This window comes from Myotis yumanensis, unplaced genomic scaffold (assembly GCF_028538775.1).
Source record: "Myotis yumanensis isolate MYYU_CA2020_CCGP unplaced genomic scaffold, mMyoYum1.0.hap1 SCAF_1, whole genome shotgun sequence".
NCBI classification, from domain to species: Eukaryota; Metazoa; Chordata; class Mammalia; order Chiroptera; family Vespertilionidae; genus Myotis; species Myotis yumanensis.
This window is the reverse complement of record NW_027223752.1, coordinates 115,132,318-115,145,188: the sequence shown is the minus strand read 5'-3', so window position 1 is coordinate 115,145,188 and position 12,871 is coordinate 115,132,318. Positions and strand designations below refer to the sequence as shown.

The 12,871-nt window shown below is 47.0% G+C and overlaps 1 protein-coding gene across 1 annotated transcript in view; it reads right to left on the bottom strand.

Moving 5' to 3' along the window:
* Positions 1-259: 259 nt before the first annotated feature.
* The window catches only part of SEMA7A (semaphorin 7A (JohnMiltonHagen blood group)), a 74,405-nt gene continuing 61,793 nt past the window's right edge, over positions 260-12,871 (bottom strand). The window contains exon 15 of the mRNA XM_070430442.1: positions 260-278. Within this exon, the coding sequence (XP_070286543.1) occupies positions 277-278 (2 nt within the window). The 3' untranslated portion in view covers positions 260-276. The remainder of the gene's footprint in view (positions 279-12,871) is intronic.

Genomic DNA, 12,871 nt, shown 5'->3' with positions numbered 1-12,871 from the left:
ATTACAATAACTAATGTCATTAGCAAACAGGTAAAGACAATCAAACAACTGGTTTCTGAGTAAAACATCAATCCATTGGTACACAGGCCTTGTTGACGTCTTCAGATAGCAGTCTACCTCTGATGTCAGCATCTCCTCCTCCTTGAGGAATCTTTGATGTCTGTTGTAGACTGAGGCAAGTGTCAGAAATAGGGGTAGAGATCCCTTTGTGGTTAGGCACCTGATAAGGTCCCTTCCAAGATGAAGAGATGAGCTGTGGGGATCTGGCACTGTGGTTCCTGCATGAAAACAGAAGCTGCTGGTGCCTGGACCTAAAACACCACTTCAGCCATCACAGTAAAGTTTGCTATCAGAAGATAAGGAATTGAAAGACCAGTAGGAACTCCACAATTTGGAACATTGCTAGCCTATAATAGGTGGGTTAATTGATGTAATAAAACAAAACAAACATCCCAGCCAGCTGGCTCAGTGGTTAAGCATCAATCTATGAACCAGGAGATCATGGTTCCATTCCAGGTCAGAGCACATGCCCGGTTTTGGGCTTGATCCCCAGTAGGGGGCCTGTGGGAGGCAGCCAATCAATGATCTCTCTCATCATTGATGTTTCTATCTCTCTCTCCCTTCCTCTCTGAAATAAATAAGAATATATATATTTTTAAAAGGTTTGGAAAAAATAAAGTTTTTGTACATTAAATTAGATGCACAGAAACAATGGACAGGGCTTGCTTACGGCAAAGATAAACCTTTTACTAAAGAAGTTATGGCCCTCACTGGTTTGATTCAGTGGATAGAGCACTGGCCTGAGGACTGAAAAGTCCTAGGTTCGATTCTGGTTAAGGGCATATGCCCAGGTTGCGTGCTCAATCCCCAGGAGGCAGCCGATCAATGATTCTCTCTCTCCCTCTCCCTTCCTCTCTGAAATCAATTATATATATATAATTTTTTTTAAGAAGTTATAGCCCTAGCTGGTTTGGCTCAGAAGATAGAACATCAGCCTGAGGACTGAAGGGTACAGGGTTTGATTCCAGTCAAGGACACATGCCCAGGTTGCGGGCTCAATCCTCAGTAGGGGGCATTCAGGAGGTGGCCAATCAATGATTCTCTCTCATCATTGATGTTTCTATCTCTCTCTCTCCTTCCCCCTTCCTCTCTAAAATCAATAAAAATATTTAATAAAGAAACCAGAACTCTGTTTAAAAAAAAGAAGAAGAAGAAGTTATATGCCTGGGGGGAGACTACCCACTGTGACCTGCCCAGTTAGGAATTTATGATCAGCTCACTCTTTCCATAGAACCTTTTTTCTTCCATACCCTACAAGTCCAGAGGAGCCCCTGCACCCAACTTGAGGGGTGATTGAGTAGCCTAGAGCACCCCCTGCTGGGGTGTGAGAAGGAGATACCACCCCCCTCTTCTCCCCATCATCACCACTGTCCCCACTATCCCCTGAGGCGTATCTGTGTCCCACCCCCACCCCACTCCCGCAACCTCACAGTCTCCAGGCTCCTGCCTCACCCTGAGACAAAGGGCTGCTTTAGGATCTCTTCACCTTACATCAGTGAAAACATACTAAAATATTTAAAATATGCTGTAAAATTTTTGAATGGATATTTATAATTTTGCTCTTGAAACTTGGTGACGAAAATGGTACCATGTAGTAGACTGGTGGAGTCAGACCAGACCTTCGTTCAGCAACCATGGTACTTGAGTTCAGGCTAAGAAAGATTTTAGGCTTCCTGACAAGATGGCGGCATAGGTAAATGTAGGTTTCACTGCCTCCCACAACCACATCAAAATTTACAACTAAAATACAGAACAACCATTATTCAGAACCACCTAAAATCTAGCTGAATGGAAGTCCTACAAGCACGGAATCAAAGAAGAAGCACATAGAGATTGGTAGGAGAGGTGGAGACACAGAGCAGAATCACAGAACCAGCTAGTCCCACATCCATGTGGCAGTATAAAATCAAGAGGAATATCTTGGCTGTGGAGGTTTCCCTGAGGAGCGAGGGGTCCCTGCCCCACACCAGGACTCCCAGCCCAGGGTTACAGGAAGAGAAGTCCCCACAACTTGTGGCTGAGGGACACGGAAGCTGCAGAAATCCCAGGCAGTTAAAAGTCCGGTGCACAGACTTACTCAGACTCACTCCCTCTGAGCTCCATTGCTAGAGCAGCAGCTTGAAAGGAACCTGGGACATTAAGGGAGGAACTAATTTGCCTGCAATCAGGGCAAGGGCTGGAGGGGCAGCTTTTTCCTAGTCAAAAATGCTGGCAGAGGCCAGTGTTTCTTTGCTGAGCCCTCTCCACCACAGAGCTGATAGGCTGCACTATATCTGAATCTCAATCAACCTGGCTCACACTTTTAACTTGGCCCTGGTGATGCCCTGAGGACCTTCCCCTCTCTAGTAGGGCTCATCCAAGCCATTTCCAGTGACTTTTCTATACAACTGGTCTCTCTTGCTTCCTGCTTCAGACTTTTCTAAAATCTCTCAAACAAACAGGAGCTGGCTTCAGCATGCCACGTACCTCTCAATAAGTGGCCCCAGGCCTGCACTAGCAGCAGCTTGCCAAGGTTCACAGCTTGACCTCTCCTGGGCACCTCTAAGCCCAACACAGGTAGCAGCCACCTGCAGATTGCTTTGTAGCTCATGTTGGTTGGCCCTGGGCAAGGCACAGACAGAGGCTGATTTTGCAGCTCCTAGGAGACCCCAGAGCCAATGCACCTGGCAGTCAGCTTCAACCACACTGAATTACAACCGCACCAACTCCAGGAATGACACACTCAAGGGGTGGACCTGGTGAGCACAAAAGCCCCACTGAAGCAAGTCCTGTTCCATAGGGTCAGCTCCTGTACAACAGCTCTTCTGCTGTAGTTGCAACCTATTCCCATACACGGAGCAGAATCACAGAACCAGTGGGGTGGGGGTGGGACACAGATAGGCCCCACACCCCTCAAGTTAGGGTTCAGGGGCTCCTCTGGACTTATTGGCTGGGGGTCAATTCTCCTAGTGACACCGACATCAAGGCTCAACTACAATAGGTCAGTGCACACAGGTCACACAGTGGCGCACCTGGAGTGCCCAGTTCAGGTGATTAGGGAGGCTGAGCCACTGGGCCCCTCAGGACACCTACCATAGAAGGCCACTCTACAAAGTCCAGGAGATATACCAGATTTACCTAATATATAGAATCAAACACAGGGAAACAGCCAAAACGCAGAGACAAAAAAACATGTCCCAAATGAAAGAACAGGAGAAATCTCCAGAAAAAGAACTAGATGAAAAAGAAGCAAGAAAACAACCAGATGCAGAGTTCAAAACAATGGTTATAAGAATGTGCAAGGAACTTACTTAGAACTTCAAGGAACTTAGTGAGAACATCAACAACATAAAAAAGAACCAGCCAGAAATGAAAGCTACACTGTGGACAAAAAGGGGCCACATGCTAACCTGACTAGATCAGGGAAGGCCCATGTGGTGGCCTTGTAAATTCAGAGACCTAAAGTAACTACAAAGGACAGTCTGAAATTAAAACTTTTTTAGGGGGGCAATGGAGGTAAAAAAGAGGGACATCTGTAATAATTTCAACAATAAAGGTTTTTTAAAAAAAATTTTTTTAAACTAAAAAGCAGTTTATGGTGGGTAGTCATGTCTTAGGCAGGTATCTTCCCTGACAAGGGTCAATCTTTACCTTAACTGAGTGGGTCTATTGTCTTTTAGCATCTACAGCACCATATCATTGGAATGTCACAGTAATTTTCCTTTTTTCCAGATCCTTCAAAGCACAGCACTACTCTGCAGAGATCACAAATCCCTAAGTAAAAGAAGAATGTGTCTATCATTTTATTTTTTTAATATATTTTATTGATTTTTTTACAGAGAGGAAGGCAGAAGGACAGAGAGTTAGAAACATCAATGAGAGAGAAACATCAATCAGCTGCCTCCTGCACACCCCTTACTGGGGATGTGCCTGCAACCAAGGTACATGCACTTGACCGGAATCAAACTCCGCAGGCCGACGCTCTATCCACTGAGCCAAACCAGTTAGGGCTATCATTTTATTTTTTCTCCAATCCCAGAGGTTTCCCCACTTGGCTTTCTCCTGCCTCCCTAATCTATAACCAACAGATTTCATGTAACCCACTTATGTCTCCTCTTTTGATTGTAATGTATAAAACAAGGTGCAAAACTACTACTCTCCAGAGCATTATCTCAATCCATTGAGACTCTGCTTCCCAGTATTTGTCCACAGTCTGGCTCAACTACACTCACAAAAATTCTTCACAGGCTTGAGTGTTTCTTAAATTATCACACTAACTGAAACAAAGAATAATTTACAGGGGCTTAATATTAGAGTAGAGGACACTGAGAATCAAGTCAAGAATTTGGAATACAAGAAAGCAAAAAAACACCTAATCAGAACAGCAAAAAGAAAAAAGAATCCAAAAATATGAAGACGGTATAAGGAGCCTCTGGGACAACTTCAAGCATACCAACCTTCACATTACTGGGGTGCCAGAGGAGAAGAGAGGAAGCAAGAAATTGAAAACCTATTTGAAGAAATAATGATAAAAAATGTCCCTTACCTGGTAAAAGAAATAGACATACAAGTCCAGGAAGCACATAGTCCCAAACAAGAGGAACCCAAAGAGGCCCACAGAAAAATACATCATAATTAAAATGCCAAAAGTTAAAGACAAAGAAAGAATCTTAAAAGCAGCAAGAGAAAAGCAGTTAATTACCTACAAGGGAGCACCCATATGACTGTCAGCTGATTTCTCAACAGAAACTTTGCAGGCCAGAAGGGAGTGGCAAGAAATATTCAAAGTGATGAGTAGTAAGGACCTACAACCAAGATTACTCTACCCAGCAAAGCTATCATTTAGAATTGAAGGTCAGATAAAGATAAAGAGCTTCACAGACAAGAAAAAGCTAAAGGAGTTCATCACCACCAAACCAGTATAACATGACATGTTAAAGAGTCTTGAAGAAGATGAAGAAGAAGAAGAAGAAGAAGAAGAAGAAGAAGAAGAAGAAGAAAATATGAACTATAAAATGGCAATAAATACATATCTATCAACAATTGACTCTAAAAATCAAAATAAACAAACAAGGAATCTAATGAACAAAATAAACTGATGAATAAAATAGAACCAGAGGCATGGAAACTTGGAACAGAATGACAAATCTCAGAGGGAAGGGGGAAGGGTCAGGAAAGATTAACCAAAGAACTTATGTGCATACATGCATTACCCATGGACACAGATAATAAAAAAGTTGGTGAAGGCCTGGGGCAGGGCATGATCTGGGTGGAGGAAGACAATGGGGAAGGGGGGAATTGGGGAGAACGTCTGTAATACTCTCAATAATAGAGTTAAAAAATAAAAGAATTCAGTGCCAAGAGAAAGTTTACTTAGAAAGTCACAGTGAGCCATAGAAGAAATGGGCTTAGGAAATAAGTTAGAGGCAAAAGGGCCCTTGGAACTTGGGAGAGAGAAAGGTAAAGATAAGGGCCAGGGGGACAGAAGAGGAGAGGGAGAGAAAAGGCTAGGTTTGCTCCAGAAGGAAGAGTGCACTGGGTCCTCCATCTTAAGGGCTTTTAAGGGTGGGGATTTTAGGGGAGGTCCCAAGGGAGGATCTTAATAGAATATTTATCAGCTTTCCAGGTGTGTCAATTCAGGGTGGTGGTCTCCACTGATTGGTCAGTGCCAGGGCAAGGCGTCATTAGTCAATGCAGCTGGTCCTGAGGTCAGCCTTGGTGTCTGTTGTCTGGTTTTGTTACTTTTCTGGGCCTGGAACTGAAACATAACTGAGGCCTAGATGTTATCCCTAGGGGTTAATGCAAAGGGAGTGGTCACACAAGGGCCCACATGGGAGTCCCATGAGGCCACTCTTCCTCTCCCCCCGCCCCTTGTTCCTCCTTCAAGGGGTTAGACCACATGACTAGCAACATGCCAGAGGAGGAAAGGTCAGGGGAGTGTCTGACTGCATGACCAGTGATATGAAAGGTCAGGGGATCTAAACCATCTGACCAGTGATATGCTAGGGGAGAAAAGGTTACTCTGGGATTGAGGTCCTTGTTTTCCCAGTTTTTTGTTTTTTGTTTTTTTAAAATATATTTCTTTATTGATTTCAAAGAGGAAGGGAGAAGGAGAGAGAGATAGAAACATCAATGATGAGAGAGAATCATTGATTGGCTGCCTCCTGCACACCACTGGGGAACGAGCCCACAACCCAGGCATGTGCCCTTGGCTGGAATCGAACCTGGGACCCTTCCGTCCGCAGGCTGACGCTCTATCCACTGAGCCAAGCCGGCTAGGGCTGTTTTCCCAGTTTTGTCCATTGCTAGGTGCCTAGGATTTCCATTCTGGTGACCTTCTGTACCTGGCCCATCATCCTTCTTCTGCTCATGTCTGTCTAACTCAAAACCATTTGGCTAATTGAATTAAATCTGGAATTCTTGTAAAATGAGAAAAACCTAGCCCATACACTTTTTTAAATGTAATGAAATTTTTATGAATAGTAAATTTAACAATTAATGAAGTTAATATGTTATAATTGGACATTTGAGTAACAATCTATTGATTTCAATTTTGCAGTGTTTTTATTTTAGAGCCTGTAATTTTTTTTTCCAGTTGTCAAATTTTCAAGTTGGGCCCCTGTGGAGGCTCTAAGCCATGGACTCCTCCAGTGGGCAGCACATAAGTAACCTGGGCCTGTGGACAAAAGGGGCCCCATGCTAACCTGGCTAACTTAGGGAAGGCCTGCGTGCCGGCCTTGCAAATTCATAGATCTAAAGTAACCACAAAGGATGGTCCGAAATTAAAACCTTTTCGTTAAAGAGCAGTTTATAGTGGGTAGTCATGTCCTAGGCCAGGATCTCCCATGAAAAAGATCAATTTGGATCTTTACTGAGCCTACTGTTTTCTGGCCTCTAAGATAACATACCTGTGAAATGTCAGGGTAGCTTGTAACTTCCCCTTTTCTGGACCCCTCAGGGCACAACAAATGGCACCTGGGTGGAAACCACAAATTTACTCATTGTGATTGTTATTGTGTTAATTGTTGACTGTTAACTACCCTATACCCACCTATGTAAAAGAAGCATGTGTCTATCATTTTACTTTTTATCCAATCCCAGTTTCCCCGATTTGCTTTCTCCTACCTCCCTAATCTATCACCAATGGATTTCATATAACCCACTTACGTCTCCTCCTTTGATGATAATTTATAAAAATAGGTGAAAAACCACCATTCTCTGGAGCATTATCCCAATACTTTGAGATTCTGCTTCCTGGCAATTGTCGACAATTGGGCTTAAATAAACCCACAAAAATTCTTCACAGGTTTGAATGTTTTTTTACATTAACAGCCAATAGGTCTTCCCTATCCTCCTCACAAAATATACACCCCTGTACACACATACACACACACAAATACACATTCACACATAAAAACATACTGAGGAAAAACATCACCTTGACTGGACTGTGGAGACAGTCTAGCTCCAGAGGAGGAAGATAGTGTGTAATAGAATGAAAGGCTCCTTTTTCTGATGGCCTTAAGGCTGTTAGTTCCTGCTATAGATATGCTAATTAACCAAAGGAATTCTGCTTAAGGCTTAAGTAGCTCTTAGTCAGAGGTGGGGAAATTATGCACAAAGTAATAACTTTTTCAAAAATTTACAAAAGTCTCCCGAACCGGGTCAGTTGGGGGTCAACGGTTGCTAGAGGCCCGAACTGGGCACACAGAACTATCAACTGAACTATCCCTATATGCTTAACAAATGGTCCGGTGGAAGGGAAAGAAACCATTTTAGCTTTAACAACTTCTATTGAAATAGGATTTTTCTTCTTAAAATTCCTCCATGGCTATCAAAAAACCAAATCAAGATTAATTTATCTACTGTATTCAATTTAGCCTGATGTTTGCATAAACACAACAAGAATGGTAACCGACCACCTTTGCTGGAATCTCATGATTGAATCTTAATGTGCCCTATAGGGCCAGGAAGCCAAGCCATCCAGCTGCCATCAGGATTCACCTAACTCAGCAGATACTGCAGGCAGGCCTAATGGCAGCTGGATGGCTTGGCTTCCTGGCCCTATAGTTCAGTTAATAGTTCTGTGTGCCCAGTTCGGGCCTCTAGCAACGGTGGAATAGAAATGCAGTCCGTCTCATGATTGAGCCGGAAGTTCCAAGACAAAGGGGGGGAATGAAAGGGCGAGGGCTAGGCCCTCCACCTTGCCCCAGGGTAAGGGCTACGCCCTCCACCTTGCCCCAGGGTAAGGGCTACGCCCTCCATCTTGCCCCAGGGTAAGTGCTCCATCTTACTTTGGCCACATGCTTGGCAAGGAGCTTCTTCCCCGAAGTCTAAGCCTCTGCTAGCCACACCCAGGAACAAGACACCAAATTGTGCCTGGCCAATCGGCAGAGCACAGTCCTTTCTCCTCCCCTTACTCCAACTCCCCCTATATAACCCGTCTCCACACAGAGTTATCTCTCTCTGCTTCCTGCTGCTGTGTCGGCAAGGTGGGGGAGCCAAGCTAGCTCGAATAAAGACTCTTATGCTTTTGCATCGGACATGGCTGGCTCCCTAATGTGGTTTCTTGGGGATCCTGAAATCTGGGCATAACAGAAATGTTGACACAGCCACACAGACAGGCGACAGTCAGGCAGAGGGTGGGGCAAAAAGGAGAGAAGAAAGCGGGTGGGGAGAGCGAGTGGCTGAGAAGAAACTGGAGTGAGGGCAGGAGAAAGGCAGGAAGAGAGCAGGTTTGTGTGACAGTCCTTAGAGGAAAGGAAACAGGATCTCCCCGAGGCCTGGGAGAGCAGCAGCAGCGGGTGCAGGGCCAGCCCGGGCGTGGGGGTGGCGAGCACTGGCAGGGCTTTCGGGTACCCCAGCCCTCTGGAAGGCAGAGGAGCCCGGGGAGACATCTGTGCTTGGTAACAGTGCTCTCGCTCTCTCCCGCCCCAGCCTCCCTCGGAACCAGAAGCAGAGAAACGCCACTCTGCTCTTGCTGGACCTCTCTGAGGCATCCAGGTATTCACCGCATCCAGCCGCCTGGTTCGCTCCAGAGCCTCCGCCAGCGCCCGTGCCACTAGGTGGAGCCGAACTCCCGGCAACAGCGTCGGGCTGGGCGTGAGAAAGGCGGGCTCCGGAGGCAGCGGCCGGGGAGAAGGGGCTGAGCCTGGGCCCTACCCAGGAGCACGGGGAGGAGACGGGACTGCCAGCCCGGCCCGGCCCAGGATGGCCTTATTAGCCTACAAAGTCTGTCCCAGCAGTAAGGCTAGTGGCCCCAGAGCGGACCCCGGCAGCCGCAAACCTCCATGTATCAGATGAGGAGCCTGGAGCCCTGCGAGGGTGCGAAGGGGAGCCAGGACAGGGCTGAGGCCAGAGCCCGCGCCACTCAGGGGACCCAGGCTCTGCCCGTGGGGAGGACGCAAGTGAGGGTGCCGCTTCCAGAAAGGGCGACCCTGGGAACGGGCACTGCCGGGGTGCACGCTGGCCCCCCGGCGCCGGGTCTGTCCCCTCCAGGACCTGCAGGGGTGGGGCGGGCGCGGTCAGAAGGTGCCCTCACTCGGGGACTGCTAGTGAAGGCGGCGGGGCGGGGCCTGGGCCTAGTGGCTCCGCATTGGACGTGAGGGTTGCTGGAGTTCTTGGATTGGCTGGGGCTGAGGGGGCGGGACCGGGGGCGGGGCTGAGAGCCCTAAAGATGGGAAAGAGCCCGGGTGAAGAGGCACTGAGTGGGCGCAGTGTAGATACGTTACTTGGCTTCCCGGCCTGAGCTAGGGAGCTGATCCCGGCGGCTGGGATAAGCATCAGGCCTGCGGTCTGTAGGGACAGGGTGCTGCAGGAGAGGGAGCACCAGGCCCCCTCATTTCCCAGTCCTCAATCCAGGACTCTGCCTGCCCCACCCTGAGGAACCATTGACCTCCCACCAGAGGAGCCAGGTGAGGGTCCACTCCTTCCCCAGTCTGCCAGCCCCTCTTGGGGGTAAGTTCCTCAGGAGGGACTTGACCCCTCTGATTGCAGGAAGTTGGAAGAACACAGGGGTGACAGCAGTAGGTGGGACATGCTCTATTACAATCAAAGCAGCCCAAACTGGCTGGTCAGTGGCACTTATTTACACGCTCAAACAAAAGAGGCCTCGTGCCAATTAGTGCTGTGCTACGTTAATATAAGCAGGTTATATAAGGGTGCGCTTGCGCAGTACGTATAGTGCTACTGCTGAGTCATTGCCCTCAAGCATGCCTAGGGCAAAGGGGCTTTTAACAGTAATACTGCTGTGTCCTGCCTGCACGCATGCATATGGTGAGTAGGCCTTGAACCTCTGACAACTCTGGTCAGGGCCCCCACACCTCCTCTCACCAAAAACCTGTCCCCTTGTTAGAAAGAAGGCAAGCCCCCCAAACAGGGATCCTGGCAGAACACAAAGGATACTCGGGAGCCAGACAGCAAGGCAAATATCTTTACTCCTGCAGAAGGGTATGCAGCCAACATAGGGTCTGGGAGCACACACACACACGAACTGCCCGCTGGGGTTTTTATCCCTGGCGCATGCTGTCTGTCTCTCACTTTTTAAAAATAGATATATTTTATTGATTTCAGAGAGGAAGGGAGAGGGAGAGAGAGATACAAACATCAATAAGAGAATCATTGATTGGCTGCCTCCTGCACGCCCCCTACTGGGTATCAGGCCCGCAACACGAGCATGTGCCATTGACCGGAATTGAACCTGGGACCCTTCAGTCCGAGGCCGATGCTCTATCCACTGAGCAAACTGGCTAGGGCTGTCCCTCACTCTTGATCGGTCAAAGTTTAGGCTCACATTCTTGCGCAATTGGCTAATTTAAAGGAAAAAGGGAAGGGTTGGTCTTTGCACTTTCAAAATGGCGGGTGCCTAAATCTTCTTTGACAGAAAAGATTACTTTTTATTCTCACACCCTCTACCTTCATCTTTCCTTCTTGTAAAATCTCTTCCAGAGTCCAATGTTACATCACACTTACCTTTGTACAACCAGTGCTCAGCACAAAGACCCCAGCTTTTCATAGTGTCTGAGAGCAGGGGAGGGGGGTTAGGGGGCCACATGGCTACCTGTATGCCATGAGTGCAGTATTCATTCCCCAGAAATGTACTAGCACCTGCCATGTGCCAGGCACTGTGATGGGTACCAGAGATAACTGGGAGCAAAACAAATGGTCACTGCTGTTACCCAGTTTTCACAACAAACTGTAGGACAAGGAGGGAGAGAGAGAGACAGAATTTGAGACAACTAACATGTTATTCCCACGCTGGAGATGTGAGTGAGCAACCTTTGGCTTAAACAGTGGTGGTAAAGAGGTTTGTAGAAATGTGTTAGGGTTACAGGTAAAATTTAAACTGGTCAATTACCATGAATGTCAAAAAGAAAACTTGCCCCTTTGCCTTTCCTCTATAACAGGGTGCTGCTTCAAGAAAACCGACATGCGGCCTATGGACTTAGGGGTTCCAGGTTTGATTCCAGTCAAGGGCACATGCCTGGGTTGCAGGCTCAATCCCCAGTAGGGGCCATGCAGGAGGCAGCTGATCAATGATTCTCTCTCATCATTGAGGTTTCTATCTTTCTCTACCTCTCCCTTCCTCTCTGAAATCAATAAAAATATATTTTAAAAAAAGAAAAGAAAAGAAAACTAACTTGCAGCCCAGGCTGGTGGCTCAGTTGGTTGGAATGTCATCCCATGCACCAAAAGGTGGTAGGTTTGAATCCAGTCAGGAACAAGGTTAGGGGTTCGATTTCCAGCCGGGGCCTATATGGGAGGCAACCAATCAATGTGTTTCTCTTACATCAATGTTTCTTTCTCTCTCCCTTTCTCTCTCTAAAAAAAATCAATAAAACATCCCAGCCATTGTGGCTCAGTAGTTGAGCATCAACCCATGAACTAGGAGGTCACAGTTCAATTCCCAGTCAGGGCACATGCCTGGGTTGTGGTCTCAATCCCCAGTAGGGACCATGCAGGAAGCAGTCAATCAATGATTCTTTCTCATCATTCATGTTCCTATCCCTCTCTCTCTTTCCCTTCCTCTCTCTAAAACTAAAAAAAAAAATTAATGAAACATATCCTCAGGTGAGGATTTTTAGAAAAAGAAAGAAAACCAACATGCAAATGCCAATCCACAGGTGAGTTCTTTTTGGGAAGAAGGGAAATAAATTAGTTGTTTGACTCTATCCAAGAATCAACCATAAGGGTTCCTTACAGGGCAAACTTCCTTTGAAATCTAGCCAGTTTGGCTCAGTGGATAGAACTTCAGCCTGTGGACTGAAGGGTCCCAGGTTTGATTCCAGTCAAGGGCACGTACTTCCGTTGCAGGCTCTTCCCTGTCCCAGGCCCTGGTCGGGGCGAGTGCAGGAGGCAACCAGTTGATGCGTTTCTCTCACATTGATATTTCTCTCTGTCTTTCCCTCTCTTTTCCACTCTCTCTGAAAATCAATGAAAAATATCCTCGGGTGAGGATTTAAATAAATAAATAACTCGACACATCAAGTTAACCGTTCCCTCAGGACAGTGCAGCCAGGGACCACTAGAGGGCAGCAAAGAAGTGGCGATGCAAGAAGAACCTTGGTGAATTCCCACCTGCCTAGAGGGTGTGAGGAACCTAATAAAAAAAAATACCCGTAATAGTTCTCATTTATTGAGTGAGCTTCCCTGAACATATACCCCACATGCCTCGAAGAGATGTGGCCAGGGGGAGGTGGCACCAGCCCACCCCATCAGCACCTGCAACTGGACCCAGCCCTCCAATGCCCTTGGGTACCCACCACCATGCTGTACCCTTCCAACTGCTTCGGCCTCTTGGGCTCAGATTGTGAAGTAGGCTGCAACCCTCGCT